This window comes from Durotheca rogersii (assembly GCF_024521655.1).
Source record: "Durotheca rogersii strain YMJ 92031201 chromosome Unknown GGS23scaffold_13, whole genome shotgun sequence".
In the NCBI taxonomy this organism is placed as follows: domain Eukaryota; kingdom Fungi; phylum Ascomycota; class Sordariomycetes; order Xylariales; family Xylariaceae; genus Durotheca; species Durotheca rogersii.
In genome coordinates this window covers 27,327-44,939 of record NW_026251244.1, presented here as the reverse complement: position 1 = coordinate 44,939, position 17,613 = coordinate 27,327, and the positions used below count along the sequence as shown (strand labels likewise).

General features: G+C 56.7%; 6 protein-coding genes across 6 annotated transcripts; 3 read left to right on the top strand and 3 right to left on the bottom strand.

Annotated features, from left to right (window-relative positions):
* Nucleotides 1-4,518: 4,518 nt before the first annotated feature.
* On the top strand, nt 4,519-6,452 carry GGS23DRAFT_91467 (Aminomethyltransferase folate-binding domain-containing protein). The gene has a single exon (XM_051521391.1). The coding sequence runs from the start codon at nt 4,687-4,689 to the stop codon at nt 6,112-6,114; it is 1,428 nt and encodes a 475-aa protein (XP_051371005.1). The 5' UTR covers nt 4,519-4,686; the 3' UTR covers nt 6,115-6,452.
* On the bottom strand, nt 6,376-7,823 carry GGS23DRAFT_571655 (DnaJ-domain-containing protein). Its single transcript, XM_051516588.1, has 2 exons — nt 7,595-7,823; nt 6,376-7,486 (listed from the first exon to the last, which is right to left on the bottom strand). Exons 1-2 carry the CDS (start codon nt 7,705-7,707, stop codon nt 6,511-6,513), a joined length of 1,089 nt encoding a protein of 362 aa, XP_051371004.1. The 5' UTR covers nt 7,708-7,823; the 3' UTR covers nt 6,376-6,510.
* A 1,455-nt stretch (nt 7,824-9,278) lies between these two features.
* GGS23DRAFT_571638 (uracil-5-carboxylate decarboxylase) lies at nt 9,279-11,338 on the bottom strand. Its single transcript, XM_051516587.1, has one exon. It carries the CDS (start codon nt 10,825-10,827, stop codon nt 9,610-9,612), a length of 1,218 nt encoding a protein of 405 aa, XP_051371003.1. The 5' UTR covers nt 10,828-11,338; the 3' UTR covers nt 9,279-9,609.
* Nucleotides 11,339-11,596: 258 nt separating this feature from the next.
* GGS23DRAFT_91407 (thymine dioxygenase) lies at nt 11,597-13,871 on the top strand. The gene is made up of 4 exons (XM_051521390.1): nt 11,597-11,955; nt 12,034-12,866; nt 13,034-13,752; nt 13,822-13,871. The coding sequence occupies exons 1-3, from the start codon at nt 11,917-11,919 to the stop codon at nt 13,164-13,166; spliced, it is 1,005 nt and encodes a 334-aa protein (XP_051371002.1). The 5' UTR covers nt 11,597-11,916; the 3' UTR covers nt 13,167-13,752; nt 13,822-13,871.
* A 520-nt stretch (nt 13,872-14,391) lies between these two features.
* On the top strand, nt 14,392-15,973 carry GGS23DRAFT_597516 (uncharacterized protein; the record flags this gene model as incomplete). The annotated part of the gene is made up of 3 exons (XM_051518636.1): nt 14,392-14,433; nt 14,694-15,732; nt 15,843-15,973. The coding sequence occupies 3 exons, from the start codon at nt 14,392-14,394 to the stop codon at nt 15,971-15,973; spliced, it is 1,212 nt and encodes a 403-aa protein (XP_051371001.1).
* Nucleotides 15,974-16,348: 375 nt separating this feature from the next.
* Nucleotides 16,349-17,401, bottom strand: GGS23DRAFT_597515 (tyrosine phosphatase-like protein; the record flags this gene model as incomplete). Its single annotated transcript, XM_051518635.1, has 3 exons — nt 16,349-16,428; nt 16,527-16,934; nt 17,161-17,401. The coding sequence occupies 3 exons, from the start codon at nt 17,399-17,401 to the stop codon at nt 16,349-16,351; spliced, it is 729 nt and encodes a 242-aa protein (XP_051371000.1).
* Between the last annotated feature and the right edge of the window lie 212 nt (nt 17,402-17,613).

Here is a 17,613-nt window from a genome sequence, read left to right as displayed (position 1 = left end):
TTTGGACATCTCCCTGTTTTTTTACCCCTTCTCGACATAAGAGGGCGAAGAAAAGGGGGCAAAGGGGTAGGCAACGGGGAAGCTCAGTTCATCGGTCGGCAGTCATCCGCACCCGCCCGTGCTGAGGTCATTGTCCACACAGCCTTTTCGCATCCGTCCAGTCGGGGGGGGATCGCCTCGTCGTGCTTGGTGCGCGGCCGCGCTCTCTTCGCACGAACCCTCCCGCAGGGTAGATGCAGCAGCACACCATAGTATAGTGCATAGTATATAGTAGAGCTGAGCCAGCGATAGTATAGCCCGTGAGTACTTACTACCTACGTACCTAGTATGGCGCGTATGCAGAGGTGGTGTATGCAGGCTTAAGCCCACATCTGCGGTCAGCTTCGAGCTTCTCTGTCACCGCTCTCTCCATATTCTCTGCCCACCATCGACTCCGTGGTTTGTGGGTGTGCGTGTGTAGTGGCAAGCGATGTGGGCATGCGCCCCTCCCCTGAGACAGAGATACCGACTTAACTTACAGCAAGTCAGGAATGCTACACCATCAACCAGCGACCTTTCGACACTGCTGATGCCGTCTCGCTGCCTCCGCCTCCGCCTCTGCCTTTCCCCATTGGTTCGCCTACGCGGCGATGATGACTGCACAACCCCTCCTATAGGAAAATGGTCTGTCCCCGTTCCCTCCTACTCCCATCCTGTCTCTTGGTGAACGTCTGGTCTGCACATATCCTATGCGCTGATGAGGGAGGGGATAAGCGTTGCAACGGTGCCGACACAAGAAGCAGGTAAGACGCATCATAGACGTCGCCATTCCTACTACCACTGCCGCTGCTGCTGCTGCGGCGGCGGCGGCGGCGGCGGCGGCAGCGGCAGTAGCAGTCGCTACCTATTTCTCCTTCTCTTCCGCCTTTTTCAAACCCCGAGACTCGACATCTCAAAGAGCGATATCGCTTCGTGCTGCTCTTCTCGCCTTCTTCTCTCTTTCTCCGGAAGGGCTGTGTAGTATTTGCTCGCTCCGCCAGGTCACGACGGAATCATTTCCCCGCCAAATCGATATTGATCAGCTGCTCACCTCTTCATTCGCGAACGAGCGTGCCGTGCACAACGTGCAACCTCAATTCAGCTGTGTGTCTCGACGGCACGACGCCACACGGTCACATGTCGCGATCCCCCGATTCAATGAGGATTAGTATTTATGCGATCTGGGTTGCTACCCGTTACCTACCTGTCCAACCCGACAATACCCCGCGAACAGCATTTAGGTAGGCGAGGATAGGGGCGGGTAATAGAACAGCATTGGTTACGCTTCCTACACACCCATTCACGCCCGACCGAAGCACAACATGCCCGTCGGATCACATGCTTGGCCGAAGCGTGTCTCTCTTTTTCTCTTCTCTCGTTACTCACAGTAGTCGGGAACGATGCGGGTGGAAACGGCGAATCGGTGTAGAACCCAATGCCGAATCAGTTATATCGAGACATCTGCTCGTCCTGTCCGTCGCTTCAACATTCGCTGATCAATGAATGAATGATCTGGTCTAGCCTGGCTCGACACCCGCCTTGCCCTCCGTCTGTCCGTCCGGTCGACCTACACACACACAATCCGGATGAACCTAGCCCTGCATACCTTGCCGCAGGGTAGGTTGGTAAAAGCGTAGCTACGTAAGTAGGCATGTATGATGCGTGCACACGTGTATGTATGTGTGTATGTACCTATGCATAGATGTAAGTGCGTACGTGCGTACTTGCATGCCTACACATACACATCCACACACACATATCCAACGCAAGTACACGCAGGGAAATGGGAGAGGGTTAGGTACCTCTGTTCTATGCAAGCTGAGCCATGGCGCGTGAAAGCGTGCCGAGATTACCTGGCCAGCTAGGCGGAAATGCGCATGCGATGTAGTGGTGGCTTCCGCAGTCCATCCGGCCCCGATTTGCGGTGGCGGCGACGGTGCTCCGGGGGGGCCGGTCCCGCGCGCTCAGACTCGATTGATGTCGTACGTCGATAGTACGACGTGGCCGATCGAGACGGCGACGGATGGGGAAGAGAAGGGGAGTAATAATATGCGAGGACGAGGAGGAATAAGAATAAGACGGGATGTTCGGTGAAGAGAGGTGTTCGGCGGCGATGCATAGTGCCCAGTTGGTACTCCGGCGATCGATCGCGGAACCCTTCCGTATTGGTCGGCGTACACGACAGGGCTAAAGCAAGTCTCGGCTGAACCACAGCCCCACACGGATACTAGGTATCCAATATATCACATACTTACATGTCTGGTACAGAAACCAGGTTTGGTGGGCTTTAAGGGCCAGTATGGAGATATGGGTGTACTCAGCATGGGCGCGCTCATGCATGTACGTGTAAGCACCTACCTAAGTTATCTGGTGGAAGGCAAGTAAGTAGGTGTTGTCCGTACGTGTGGAACTGGTCCACTTGCCAGCCTATCTGCCGGAGGCGTGTTCAAGGGGTCAAAGAGGTTGAGGTTGGGGTTTCTACTATGCATGGATGTATGTAAGGAGTACCTCCTCAATATATTGGTCAAATGTTGTTGTTGATGAACCTTGTTCTCTCTGGATACGACCAGAAAGGTGAAGAAAAACGCAGCACAGCAATAAGGGGTGATAAAATAAATAACTAAATAATAAAAACTAGAGGGTTGAGGGAAAGCCCCCTGCCTGTCAACTAGCAAGCGATGGATATATGAGTACATAGATAGTATAGATGGTTGGCGGGGCTTGGCTGCTTTTGTTATTCATTGGAAATGCGGTGAGACGAGGCGCTGGCAGATGGGCGGGACGGTACATATATCAAGGTAGGTAAATGTCAGTATGTACCTACCTAAGGTAGGCATGTATACGTGTGAATATGTGAGTGTACGTACGTACGTAGGTAATATGTACGTGGGTAGGTAAGTACCTTAGGTAAGTCCCTACTTACCGACCCCCCTTAGGTGGTAAGGTAGGTGAGTATGGAGGCATAATGTTGCAAAGCGGAGGACGGCAGGGGGCACGACGAGACGGGGAACTCTGGTCCATCTACTATGGATCGTGGTGAGTGCTAAATGGAGGAGGCATGGATGGGGGATGGGTGGATGGGATGGTGCGTAGAATCATGAGGGGCGAAACTAGCGATTGGCCTGGTCCAGGATGGGGGAGAGAATAGGCAGAGAAGGCGGAGAGAAGAGAGACAGAAGAGGCGAGATCTGACTGACAGAGGTAGATACCTACCTAGACCCAAGGACCGAGAGGATTAGGGACTTGATGTACATAGATGGGTACCTGTCTAGGGTATTTCCCCACGTTGTCTAGAGGTACCCAAGTCGCCAATATCACCCCCACCCACCAACTAGGATACCCAGGTAGGTACATTTTGATGGGTGTTGGTAGGTGATGTGACTAAGGTTGGCAACTCGATACCATACCTACAGCGCATCAACGCAACACCATGCTGCCATATTGGTCAGGCTTTTCTCGGCCAGTTTGTTGGGCTATCGACATATACACACCACAGCAAGCCACTTCAGAGTCCATCTACCCACACATACACACACACATACACACAAATATTTCTCTCTTCCCATGCCATGTCCTTCGCTTAACCCTGCGTCGTGCCATTATGCATAGAGATCTAACCATTAGACACGATACGTTACATGGCCGGAACCGTAACACGAGCCTGGGCCGCCATTGAACAGAGCCCGCCGTTGCATTACGGCAATACGCAACACGGACAAGAGATACTAACCTAGGCACCTTTTCCACACGTCTGCCGGTGAATACATGACCGTCCAACCGCTTATCATTTGTGTTGTGGTAGCCTGCCATATATCAGTGATACCCTCGCGGAGTGCTTCCTTCGACCGCAGTATCTTAGCGAGGCTATCGGTATTGTCGTGAGCGAGCACGTGCTTCGATGAACCCATTATTAAATAGTCGGAAACCTTCCCCGATAGTGATTCATCGAACTACCGACAGGCAATGGGGGTGGGAAAGGCGAGACGTGCGAACTACCCGCTCCGGTAGTGATGTCAGCTATACCGCGCCCGCCCTCCCGTATGATGCCTACACGATGATGATGATATCTATTGACGATAATGATTAAACCTGCTGACGTGAGAACCGAAGTGCCCTCCGTCCCCGGACGGACCTGCGGAAAGGATGGGTCGCCATACGCTTACTGGTGGACGCTGGAGATGCTTGTTTCGGTAGCTGAGAGGCATTTTGATGAGATATTCGTTTTGGTAGGTAGATCTTATAAGAAGTACTTAAGGTACCTTTAGGTACCTAGCCAAAGTTGCCCAATCCTAGGATGTACAGTACATAGATACGTACGTAATCGTGGAATTAAACCCCGATTTCCGACATCCCTCAGTGGGCCTTAAATATGCTATCTCCGACAGGCCGATGTCTACCGAGTCATCGCCGACGAGAGAGACCTTACTGACGGCTTACCTAATTGGGCAGCGGGTTGGTGGGCCAGAGGGGCATTACATCATCGCTTAATCGGAACTCGCGGCGACAATCATCGCGACTCGGCCACTCCGCGGCATACACTGCATCCGACGTACCTACATATCTTGTTTACCCGGTAGGCATGCATATGGCTACCTGCGGGAGGGGGTCGATGTCACAAGCCGCGGTCGCGAGTACACCACCCATCGACGACGCTCGGAAAGATTCGCCATGAAAATTTTCCCGCGAAGCGTCCCTCTGCGGGCAACCCTGAGCGCCGGAGCAGCTCCCTTTGTCTGCCGGTCGTGCCGGCGGTCCTCGCACCGGAAGTTATCTAGCGCGTCAGCCCGCCGGAGAGAAGCTGACTCAGGTCCGCCTGCGCCGCCCCCGACCGGCTACGCGCGTCTCACCTCGCGCCGGCTGATCAGCATCGCCGGTCCTGACGCGCCCAAGTTCCTGCAGGGCCTCATCACGCAGTCCATCATCCCTGGCGGCAGTCGTACTCACAGAGGACAAGGCCGCGACGGGGCTTCCGGCGCGACGCCTGCCGCTACCACCGCTGCGAGCGGTTTCTACTGTGCCTTCCTCAACGCAATGGGCCGTGTCCTGTACGACGTCTTCGTGTATCGGGACATACTGGGCCTCGGGACGGCAGCGGGGTCCGACGGCGAGGCGTTTGTCGTCGAGGTCGACGCCGCGCAGGCCGACGCGCTGGCGAAGCACATCAAACGGTACAAGCTGCGCAGCAAGTTCAGCTGCCGTGTCATTGACGAGGAAGAGTGCGCGGCGTGGCAAGTGTGGGAGGACTCTCCCTCTCCCTCTTTTTCCTCCTCGCCACACCCGCAGCAAATCCTCGACCCGCCCCGGCTCGCACAGCTACAGGGCTGCATCGTACTTCCAGACGCGCGGGCGCCAGGCATGGGTTATCGGGTCCTAGCGCGGGCCCCGTCGCTGGAGCCGCTGCTACTCCCGGCCCTGGGAGGCCAGCCGCCAGCAGGGGGCCTCGCACGCGCCGACGACGACGCGTACCGCTTGCGGCGGTACCTGCGGGGCGTGGCGGAGGGCCAGAACGAGATTCCGCGCGAACACGCGCTACCCCTGGAGGCCAACATGGACGTTTCCGGCGGCATCGACTTCCGCAAGGGCTGCTACGTCGGCCAGGAGCTGACAATACGCACACGACACCGTGGCGTCGTCCGCAAGCGTATCCTACCCTGTCTGCTGTACGCCCCCGCCTCTTCTCCTTCCGCAACTACCGCCACCACCGCCGCGCCGCCGCAGAACCTCGAATATAGACCATATATAGAAGGAAGGGCAGGGGCAGGGCACGATGAGGGGGAGGGGACCCGGCTTACCGCCGCCGACGTGCCGCCACTCCTGAGTATCGGCCGCTCGGGTGCCACGCGCAACCGCAGCGCGGGCACCTGGCTCCGCGGCGTCGGCAATGTCGGACTCGCGCTGTGTCGGCTCCAAGTCATGACCGACGTGGAGCTGCCAGGGGAGACAACGACTGGGGCGCCGTTCGACCCGGTAGCTGACGAGTTTTTCGTGCTCTGGGGGGGAGAGGGCGAAGGCAAGCAGCAGTCGGTGAAGATCAGGGCGTTCGTGCCGGATTGGCTGCGCGGAAGGCTGCGCGAGGACGGCGCGGGCGCGCATTAAGGAGGGTGGGTTAGGCCGCCGGCTGTTCTGTCAATGCTACGGTCGCCCAGTATATATGAATGTGTGAAATACGGCCATTTGGTTCCCGGAGCGGGCCAAATCGTCACGACGAATCTCCACCTGATATATATTACCTATATAGAACCCGATCTGATATGTGGCAGGGATTTATGTTTGTCCACAGCTGACAGCATGCGTGGATTTCACAGGGAAGTAGAACATATGTGGGCGTCAATAATAAGAAGTATGGGTCGAATATATGTGATTCGGCAGTTGACTTCTATTCTACAGCCTTTGATAACTACTGTACACTTCTACCGTAATCTCAGGGGTATCATAATCTAGTATGCAAGAACAGACATTCCAATATGCTAGAGGCAGCAGCACTTTGCTCTCTCAGCTACTAGTAGAGGCGGCGATAGCATCAGAATTGGCCATCGGAGTCGCTGCCTCTTCGACTTCGGCCTTCTTTAGGGCCTCCTTGTCGGCCTGCGCGGCGCGCAGTCTGGCCATCGTCGATGAGAAGTCTCCCTTGACTCGGGGCCTACTTCCTGCCATGGGGGTGGATGCGGACGTATGGGCGGACGTAGCAGTAGCGGGGACCGAGGCAGACTTCGCCAGCGACGGTGGCGATCCCTTCTTCTTGTCAGCCTTTGGCCTCTCGGGGATGTTAGGAGTCAGGGGGGTTGAAGTAGCCTGATGAGTCTCGGACTTGCTACCACCGCCGCTACCACCACTGCCCTTTGCCGCCGCCTTCTTTTCTTTCCTCGCCTCTTTTCGTCGTCGCGCCTCTTGTAGCCGTCTTTCAAGGTCTGCGATCTGGCCGTCGTAACCGTCATCTTTCGGCATAGATTCAGGATCGACGTTTCTCTCAGAATCTGGTATATCGTCAGGCGTTTTGCGTCGATTCCTTTCCTGCTCTCCCGCCTCGGGCCGTCTGACCGGATGCAGTGGCTCTGTCTGCTGTTTTGCGTTCGTCTTTGCTAGCTCCTCTTCTCTTTCCCGTTCTCGCTGACTCTCCCTCGCCTCGGCTTCTCTCATCAGTCTCTGCCTCTCTTGAACACGGCGCCTCCCGGCCTCCGCTAGCTGGTTCCTCTCAGTATCGCTCATAGTGGGGCCCTCACGATCGCCTCGCGGGCGCTTGACTGCCCCTCGCTCCCGCGCCTCGAGGTCCTCTACCATCGCTCGCCGCTTAGCGTCCATGGCACGGCGCTGCTCCTCACGCAGAAGGGCGGCCGATCTCGCTCCATCGTAGGCTTCTCGGGCGGCCACATCGGACAGTACATCTCGAGCTCGTTCGAACAACTCCCATTTAGCCGCGTCGAATTGCGCGCCCGCCTTGTCTGGATGGTACTTTATACTGCGCTTTCGCCTGTGGTAAAGGGACATGCGGTTAGTGACGTGGCTTATAACTTGAGGCAAGGGGAAGGCGACACAGAGGTAAACCCAGGGAGAGAGAGTCGGAGGTAAGTCGTCTTACCAGGCGCGGTGTATGTCCTCTTTCGGGGTGTCGGAGGTGACACCCAAGAGCTCGTAGAGATCCCGAGTCGTGGCATATTCTTTAGCATAGGCGAGGAGGTCGGACTTATCCATCTCCCTGGTCCCTTCTATCAATTATAAATATCACAACAAGCGTAGTGGTGTGTGTGGGTGAAAGAACGAACGCCGAGTCGAGCGATGATGATGTTTTTTTATCATGACAAGATGAGAGAGCTTTAAGTTGGAACTCCACCAAAATATGTGTAGACCTTTGAGACCCCCGCCTAATTGAACTCATGCCATAAAAAGGTCATATGCAGTTAATAGGTGAATACAACGAGCGCGATATATACATAAATGTATACCTGCATATTTACCCATACCGTTCGTCAGGCCAGTAGAAGCCGTCTGCAGTAATATATTGAAAGACAGATCCCTATATTCTAACAACTTTAGTATTCCTTTAGCATGGTAATTTGAATGAGTTGCAGAGAATCCGTCCTTCCACAAGTTGTGGTTATTTCAAGCATAGCTTACCCTCTAAAATATAATTATAGCTTCATAATTGAAAGACATGAGAGCTATTCATCGGGGAGGGGGGATGGCTTCGATGCTTGTTAACATGAATTTTAGGTAGCAGGTAGTACAGATTCGGCAGAAAGCTTCCCTGGGATCCTTGACTTGTATAACTCAACGACATATTACAACGGGATTAGATACCTGGGAGGGGCAAAGTAAGTATCCAAACGAGATAAAGTATATAATACTTAACAATACATAGTTTTGCGTGAGAAAATATATAAGCCTATATCTGTAGGTTATAACTGAGGAGATATATGGTAGGAAGATGATGTTCATTGCAGTTAGATGCGAAGTGATGTAGAGGGACGAGAGTCCTGATATATGGAGAGTTTAAGCGTAGGAAAGCTTTTTGTAATCAGAGACAACTTTAGTCAAAGTGAGTTCCGGAATCTGAATGCATAATTGAGAGGACCTACAGCCAAGTTGGTTCTACAAACTATCTCTTCAGTGTGAGGTAATCCTGGTGCCTAGCTAGTTAAAAGGACTTTCCGCAGAAGAGGTATATTCCTCATGGGGCACTCGAAACGTAAGCACTTAATCCCCTTCATCTCCTCTTGTGCTTGCGGTGCTAAGATTAACTACCTGACTGATAGGTTTGAAGGAGGCGGAAGGGAGGTTGTGAGGGATTCGGAGATGGGAGATATTAAAACGGTGGAGGGGTGAGGGACTTTCCCTTGTTCCGCAAATCCACCTGAAGCATCGTATAACCGGTTACTCTGTCATAATCATCGAGAAACTACAACTCATACCACAGCTGGGAGGTGAGAGATCCTTGAACATTTTGAAGGCTCCCGCCGCTTAGACTCTCGTCTCCCCTTTCGTTTTGGCGTCGAAAGCGGGAGCATATTATGTGAGGCTGGTCCTGCGCAGCGTTCGATAGGACTCGAAGGTTTTGACTCCACCATGGCTCATCACGGTTCGACTGAATTTGGTACGCCGTTACGTGGGCATAATGCACTCAATTTCCGTTCGTGTAGTTAGTCTCTGCTGGTCCCGTGGATGTCTTTCAGCTTGGGAGGTTCTGTATGAGTTGTTGTAGGATATAATGGCCTTACAATGAATAGGTAGCGCATGAAAAGTGACGACATAACCGTGGTACATACCATAACCCGTAATGGGTGGACTCGGTTTACTCAACGTGGGTGACTTAATAGGGGGTAGATTTTATCTCGAAACCTCCTTTTATAGCTTTAGACCCCGGTGGGGAATACCCAACCAAGTTTCGCTAGACCTGCCCATTTAAACCGGTTTGGGATTTTGAGACGACACAGATAACCAGAGTTACAAGTCGGACCCTGGCTTGTTCCCGATCTCCCAACAAGGACCGAGTCACTGCTGTAGCAAATCCCTGGTAGGAGCAAGTTACTACGATCCCCTCGCCTTCGAGTTTCGCAAGTACCACCCCATAAGCTGATCGGCCGATCGATCGGATGATCAATCCCCTTCCTCATGCAAACGTAGGACCCTAATAGCGTTCCCGCCCATAACCGCCCTCGCCTCCGCGCTCCCCTCGCCCAGGGCAGCGGCGACCGCCTTCGCATTCGCCGCCGCGCTCTCCCAGACGCCTTGCTCGGCGTCCTCGCCAGCCCCGACGGGTGGGAAAAAGGGGTGGTCAGTGCCGAACATGAGCCTGTCGGCGCCTCCGGCGGCGTCGATGGCCGCGCGCAGCGCGACCTCGGAGTAGACGACAGCGTCGAGGTATACCTGTTCGCGGAGGACTTGCCAGATGCTCCTCCTGCTGCCACTCGACGTCTGCGACTTGGCCTCGCCCACGAGCTTGCCATCGTGTCGCACACAGCTCTCGATGCGGCCCGCGAGGAACGGCAGCGCGCCGCCGCCGTGCGCGAGCACGAGCCGCAGCGCCGGCACAGCGTCGAACACCCCCGCGAGGTACATTCGCGCAACTGCCACCGTCGTCTCGACGGGGAAACCTAGCGCGAGCGGCAGCACATGCCCGTAAGCGCCGGCAGCGCCGCGCCCCCCCCACACCGACGAGGGGAGCCCGTAGTGCGGGTGCAGGAACACGGGCAGCCGGCGCTCAGCGAGGGACTCTAGCACGGGTAGTAGCGCCGGGTCGTCGAGGCCGGCGCCGCCTAGCCCCGATGTGCCGAGGATGACGCCGCGGCAGTGCTTCAGACCCCGCACGTGCTCGACGGCCGCGAGGAGGGCTTCGGGTGGCGCGGTGAGCGGCAGCGTCGCGAAGAAGTAGAGGCGGGGGTGGCTACTCCCCGCGTTGCCCCGGCCGGTGGTCGTGGTGACGCACATGTCCTCGAAGTCTTGGTTGATAGCCTGGGCGGTCTCGCCGGCCTCCTCGGGCGCGACGAAGTCGAGCCAGGGGTTCGCGAGCGAGACGACTGAGACGTCGATTCCATGGGTGTCCATGAAGTGCAGCTTCTGCTCCAGGGACGAGTAGTGAGTGGTAACGGGGCGGCCCGGAGGGTCCTGCTGCGAAGAGGAGTACGATGAAGCGTCGGCGGTCGCGACGCTGTTCATCGCGTCGACCTCGTCCCGGAGGATAATGAGCCGCGGCGGCCCGCCGCCGGGGTACTGCCGGATCATGGGGATACTAGACCGCGACTCGAGGAGCCGGATATATGCTGGGGGGTACATGTGGGTGTGGATGTCCACCACGTGGTGCTCCGGCGAGGCCATCTCGGTGCCGGTGCCGGTGCCGATGTGCTAATCGCTTATGGTTGGGTAATGAGGGGTGGGATGAGACGGCTTGGTGCCTTGGGTATGCGGAAGTAGGATGGAAGTGATACGCAAGGGAGAACGGGTCCAGGGGTCGCAGACAGACAGCAACGGTGTATTTTGTAAGCCCAATCAATGGCGGCGATCAAGCAACCGAACTGGCTTCCCTCTGGTTTACGCTCCGTTGTCCCGTGTCAAGTCGACGACGTCTTGGTGAGCCGGCCCGCTCCAATCTGACACTTCTCTTAAGATACGGTAGGTAGGTAGGTATATACCCATCGAACGGTCTCTTAGCCGGACCCAACCCGGGTCCAAACTTGATGGAATACATAGAAGGAGTAGGTAAGTAAGAAGGGAAAATAGTAGGCCTGGCGGACTAGAGCCGAGAATAAAGCCACTTACCCTATCATTCAGCTCATTCACCATCGTATTCACTCCAACGCCCTCCACACCCACTCCCTTCTTCCCCACACCCCTCTCGAGCTGCTTATCTGCCTACCTGCTTATCTCAGTCTCTCCACATGTCTCGGCTCCGCCTCACGTAGATGAGAGTGCCTTATCTCTACGGCGGGGCATCTGGATAGATATACGTTACGTCGTCGCCCCAGGAAATGTAGGCCATATCTCTCTGCAGCCCTTTCGTACCTTGTGCACACGCTTCGCTATTATTCGTTAGTCATGTACATTACGTGTGCTCCCCCGGGTACGAACTTGACAACCTTGATAAGGATGAGGAGGCCACTGAGGCTATCGTTCAATGGTGTCGAGGTGCCTCAACGTCTCGCACGATTAGGTGTTCAGGCTTGATAACGTCAGGCCTCGCCGATCTAGACAAAGATTCGATATATATAAGCCAACGTCGGTAGCTCGCCTCACTACTTCCTCCCGGTGGCGCGTGGGAGCTTGCGTCCTGGCTTTGGTTTTCTTATCACCACGTGCTGCGACATTGTCTCACTCCAACGAGAGGAACTATCCGTCCCCTTCCAAGCTGAGTAGCCAGTAAATATCCATCCACGCGTGGCGTTTCTCCACGATCAGAGGAAAGTAGCCATGGAGGCCGCCGTGCAGAGAGAGGGTCTCGTTATCCCGGTAGGTTTGCCGCCAGACCTCAGTAGATGCGGTTACGGCGCGTGAGGAGGTGGCTAAGTGCGGGAAACCCCTTTGCAGCTTATCGACTTCTCCGCATTCTTGAACGGCAATCCGGAGCAGAGAAGGGAGACGGCGAAGGCCATCCTCCACGGTTTTCAGACGGCGGGCTTCATCTACCTCAAGGGCCTGCCCATCACATCGGAGTACCGAAAACATGTGTTCGAGACCTCGGCTAAGTACTTCCGGCTGCCAACCGAGACCAAGATGTCTCACTGCTGGACGACGCCAGAGGCGAACCGGGGCTACTCTGCCCCCGGCCGCGAGAAGACGACGTCGCTGACGGATAGGGAGGAAGTGCAGAGGCTGCGGGACACCGTGCCCGACATTAAGGAGAGCCTCGAGATCGGGCGCGAGGACGAGCCGGGGCACCCGAACCACTGGCCCGAGGAGGAGGGGGAGCTGGTGGGGTTCAAGGAAACGATGCTCGGGTTCCACACCAAGTGCAAGGAACTGCACATAGAGGTGATGCGGGCGATCGCGGTGGGGCTCCAGATCGAGGAGACGTGGTTCGACGACTACACGGACGTTGGGGACAACACGCTGCGGCTGTTGCACTACCCCGAGGTGCGCAAGGACGTCTTCCGGACCAACCCAAGCCAGGTGCGGGCCGGGGCACACAGCGACTACGGATCCATCACGCTGCTCTTCCAGGACGCGCGAGGCGGCCTGCAGGTACGCAGCCCGACGGGCGTCTTCGTCGACGCGACGCCGATCGAGGATACGTGCGTCGTCAACGCCGGCGACCTGCTCGCCCGCTGGAGCAACGATAACATCAAGAGCACCATCCACCGCGTCGTTGAGCCGCCCTCACGCAACGACGAGGACACCTATGGCGCCCGGTATAGCATCGCGTAAGCGCATTCCTTTTCTTTTTGGCCCCTCCACTCTCTCTCTTTTCCCTTTTCCTTCTCCCGACCTCCCTACGGCATTTACGGATACGCCATCCTAGTGTTAGGTAGATCAGAGTTGCTGACGATGGGTGGGCGCGCGCGCACACGTGTGTCTCACCTCTACTTAGGTACTTCTGCAACCCCAACTTCAAGAGCTACATCGAGGCGATCCCCGGGACCTACGCGGCCGAGGCGGACCGCAAATATGAAGGAATCAACAGCGGCCAGTACCTCGTGCAGAGGCTGACAGCCACTTACTAGCCGGAGGGAGGAAAACGGAGTAAAACGGCGTGCGGGACGAAGGTGCGTTGAGTGGTGGGCCGTATGTAGCGTGACAGAAACGTGGTGTCTGGTCTGCGGGAGGGGAAGAGAGAGCGATCGAGTGAGACGGAGAAGGCGTTGGATAGATTCGACCTATGCAGTGGCCCACTCAGGGATCCTAGGTGTGATTCCACGTCTCGTGTGCGATTCGTGGCCGTGCTGGATCCGGGATGAGACGCCATTTGACCCGCTTGACAATGGTCGATGGAACCCGCGGTCGTGGGCGATAGATATTGGGTCGAAAACGGTGCTCCTATTCGCGGTGGGTTCTGTTGATCATCGTTTTTTCTTCCTCTTCGCCTCGTCCCGTCTTCCTATGCCTTAGGGTACGATCCGAGTATCCGCAGGCTCGAAATCGAACCGCTACAAAATCATTAGAGTGTGTTGAAGACCTGGTGCTTCTATATGTTGGGGCTCCTGCTACGTAGGTAGTATATCACCTAAGTCGCATGGTGCGCTCGGTGTTGCAGGCCATATGTACATATGCAATATATGCCGCAAAGCCGTGGGGAGAGCCGAATAAGGGGTAAGAAGACGCTAATGCGGTGATGCGCTGTACCTATCTCAGTGGGGGGCTAAAAAAACGTCATTACAGAATAGGCGGTCGCTGCAGCGTTAGTGACGATTAGTGGAATCGGCCCTACGGATAGTGGTGGGCGGCGGTGGGGTTTTAGGCGGGCTCGGGTCGGTTCAGGTACCCCCTTTTAGCGCGTGCATATCTAAGGTAAGGTACCTACCCCTACCTGACCACCCGCGTACCTAAACTGCGAGGAGAGGACCGGCTCGGGAGAAACAGCAGAGAAGGGGTAGCATGATGGGGACAATCACGACACATCTACCCTCGGCGCGCGTGGGATATTACCACGTAGGTCGGGTAGGTATCCAGCGTGGGCTAGGTATCGTCGGCACGGCTGTCGTGGAAAGACCCCTGGCGTGGCCCCTCATTGCCTACGACGACTTGAGTCGCGACGGCTCGAGTCGTCCGTGTAAGCTGCTGCATCATGTACCTACCTAACCTCTACTACGACCCAGCCCGATTCACCCTGTTCAGCCATATATCGTCTTACGCCTACAAATCACCCTCCTCGCCCTCCTCCGACTCGATGGACCTCTCCCACCTCCTCGGCTCTAACTCTCTCTTCCTGCCTCTGCGTCGGACTTTAAGATGAGGAAGACAATTCTTTTATGTTTCATTCACGGCTTCAAGGTGAGTCCCTCGGTAAACGACTTGCATCATAACCACCTTATCATTGGCAATGGCTTATCTCTGACCATTTCTTCCTTTGTTGCCTCATTGTCCTCCTCCTCCTTCTCGCTCCATCATCTCCAACGCTCTCTTCCTCTCTCTGCCACTTTCTCTCTCTTCTTCTCCCCCTTTCCTGGCTTGTCCTCAGCTGCCTCACCGCCTGGACGAAACTCACCGCAAGTTCGTGCATGTAAAACTGACCCTTGCCCGCACGCGTACAGGGAGGCGATGACACCTTTGGCGAGAAGTCCGAGTTCGCACTGCGCCTCGCCGATCTCGTCGGCGCCGCCCTACCCCAGGTCGATGTCCGCGCCGTTACCTACCCGCGGTACGAGACGCGCGGCGACCTTCACGAGTGCGTTGCGCGCTTTCGCGACTGGTTGCTGAATAAGGTTATCGATATGGAGGTCGCCAACAACGCCCCGAGCCCCACTGTCGATCCCTCCGTCCACGTCATCCTCATCGGCCACTCGATGGGTGGCATCGTCGCCGCTGAGACTGCTATCGCGCTCGCCTCCGAAACCCCAATCTCCGCTGGTGGCGACGACGCCTCCACCACGGCCGGGCTCGGCTCGACGGCCGACCTCACGAGCCACCTCATGTTCCCCTACATCCAGGGTGTCCTCGCCTTCGATACCCCCTACCTCGGCATCTCTCCCGGCGTCGTCGCCCACGGCGCCGAGGGCCGCTACCAAACCGCCAACGCTGCCCTCACCCAGCTCAGCGGGCTCTCTAACATCTTCTGGACCGAGTACAACAAGAGTAGTGGGGCTGCCAGCAACGATAACGCGAAGCGGCCCGCCGGCGCCCTCCCTCCGCCCCCGGAGCCCGAGAGGAAGAAACAAGACCGCCGTCCGGCCGGCGGCGGCTGGGGCTGGAGCCAGATCGCGATGGTGGCCGGGGCGGCAGGCGCGCTGGCGGCGGGCGGCGCGGCCGCCGCGTACATGAACCGCGACACCATCGGCGCCGGGTGGGGCTGGGTGAGCTCGCATCTCGAGTTCGTCGGGTGCCTGGCACGCGGCGAGGAGCTACGCGCGCGGGTGGGCCACATGGTGCGGCTCGAGCGCGAGCTGGGCGTCGGTTTCGCGAACCTGTATACGCGCCTCGGCAAGGGCGCTGCGGCGCGGCAGGTCGGCCTTGTCGGGTCCGTCATAGGCGGCGACCGCACCTTCTGCAATCTCCCCTCGGCGAAGCACAACGCCGGGCTCTGGCGCGCCGCTGTCAACGATAAGGCCTGGGACGAGACGGGAGCGCATATGGGTAAGTGGATCTTTCGTCAACGTTTTGTTCCCCCATTCCTAGGAATGTGGTCTTGGAGCAATGTAAGGTATATATAGACGATGCTAACGGCGACGACGTCCGCATTGTAGGCATGTTCGAGCGCAAGGAGAACCCCGGGTACCATAAGCTGTCCGAGGACGCGAAGGATCTGATTGTCAGGTGGGCACGCACCGATTGGTACCCCTCGAGCAGGCGAGGTAGCAGACAACCATCCAGCTAGACGCGCCTCGCTGGATATTTTCTCCCTTCTCTCTTTTTCGGGCGTTCCTGTATGAAAAAACACACATAAAAGCTTATGGTCTTGGCTTGGCATGTATGGACCACGGATGGATCGGATGGGATTGTTCATGGTTGCTCTTATTGTCTCATATACCCTATCTTATACCAACCTCACATGGAGGTTGGTAAGTATCCTCCATCCCCCACCCCTTTCTCCCGCTGTACATATATCTCCTGTCTAAATATATCAATCATCCTGCCCTGGTTAGGCGGGCAGGCGGACGGTCTCGTAACCGTGAGGCGTTACTGGTTCATATCATATCATGAAATTTGAGCTACACTTTGGTAGGCTTGGCCCCTTCCGTCGATATCGCGGTCATGCCTTCTTCTGCTCCTTAGCGGCCTTCGTGACCTTGCGGCGCTGGGCCATCATGTGCGTGTAGAGGATGTAGGCCGCTGCGATATTAGGCGTTGGTTAGCACCACATCCAACCAACTACTAGGGCAAAACAACATGCACGGTCAATACGTGCTGGGTGGGCCGTCCACACTTACAAGGGGGATACACGATGGTGACGTAAGCGAGCAGGACATTCGCGTATACTGGGCTAAGGGTGTCGCGGGCAGGGGCGACAGCGCGCCAGATAAGGTAGGCCTCGCTCGAGATGCCGACGGGGTATAGGACAAAGAAGGCGTGGTAACGGAGCCAGTGGAGGGCGCGGCCTAGAGGCCCCGCGGCGAGGATGGGAGCGCCGAGCGACAGCGCGAAGAACGAGTACCGGATCACCTCGGTGGCGCCCCAGGCGCTGAGCATGGCCGAGTACGCGACCGCCGAGTACAGGTCGCCCGACCGCGCAACCTCGCCCCGCGCCAGCCCTGAGAACAGCCCCGTCACCCCCCACACGATGGCGTATCGGCTGAAGACTTGCATGAAGGTGGTGAAGAGTGGCGCGCGGACGATGCCTAGGGAGAGGGGGGGGGTTTGTCAGTGATTGCATTCACGCGTGTTCCATTTCTTAATTTCTTCCCCGCGGACTTTTCTATCTCTCTTCACGTCTGAGCGCAGCTTTATTTTTTTCTCTTCTTCTTTCCCCCACCTCCCGGGAGAGAGAAGGTGGAGGGTAGGGAGCGGGCCGGTATGATGGGATAAGATGGAACGCGGACGTGGACGGGGAACAGCCAGACGTACCCAGAAGCGAGTGCAACACCTCGAGGCCGGCCAGCGTCTGAGTCCACTTGCAGAATTCGCCGACAGCCGGGTACGCGAGCTCGGGGCCTCCGGCAACGTTGGCAGCGGCGACGCGGCCCAGCACTGTCAACCACAGCGTCGCGGACGCGGCATTATACAAGACGAGGTAGCCATTCTTAATCGTCGAGGAGGATGAGGAGGAAGGGTCCTTGACGCCGGCGGATTTCGGTTCGCCGGCCATTTTTTTCTGGGACGTTTTCGTTTAGTTGTCGTTCCGGGTTTTCTGATCTCGAGGAAACCGCCGATTGTGTTTACCCTTCCTCTCGTCTTCTTTTATTCTAGGTTCCCGGCTAGGGTCAACAAGTCAGCTGCTACCGTATACGGCCCTCCGTCGGTCACGTCGCTGTCGAGTCGCTGGTGGGATGAAGCGCGAGAGCTTGGAGATACAGTGGT

What these genes read in the sequence shown, in the direction of transcription:
- GGS23DRAFT_91467 (XM_051521391.1), top strand. Translation starts at nt 4,687, where the DNA reads ATGAAAATTTTCCCGCGAAGCGTCCCTCTGCGGGCAACCCTGAGCGCC.
- GGS23DRAFT_571655 (XM_051516588.1), bottom strand. Translation starts at nt 7,707, where the DNA reads ATGGATAAGTCCGACCTCCTCGCCTATGCTAAAGAATATGCCACGACT. An exon ending in GAGGACATACACCGCGCCTG is followed by an intron (nt 7,487 to 7,594) that starts GTAAGACGACTT and finishes CCTTTACCACAG; the next exon opens with GCGAAAGCGCAGTATAAAGT.
- GGS23DRAFT_571638 (XM_051516587.1), bottom strand. Translation starts at nt 10,827, where the DNA reads ATGGCCTCGCCGGAGCACCACGTGGTGGACATCCACACCCACATGTAC.
- GGS23DRAFT_91407 (XM_051521390.1), top strand. Translation starts at nt 11,917, where the DNA reads ATGGAGGCCGCCGTGCAGAGAGAGGGTCTCGTTATCCCG. An exon ending in GAGAGGGTCTCGTTATCCCG is followed by an intron (nt 11,956 to 12,033) that starts GTAGGTTTGCCG and finishes ACCCCTTTGCAG; the next exon opens with CTTATCGACTTCTCCGCATT. An exon ending in GGCGCCCGGTATAGCATCGC is followed by an intron (nt 12,867 to 13,033) that starts GTAAGCGCATTC and finishes ACCTCTACTTAG; the next exon opens with GTACTTCTGCAACCCCAACT.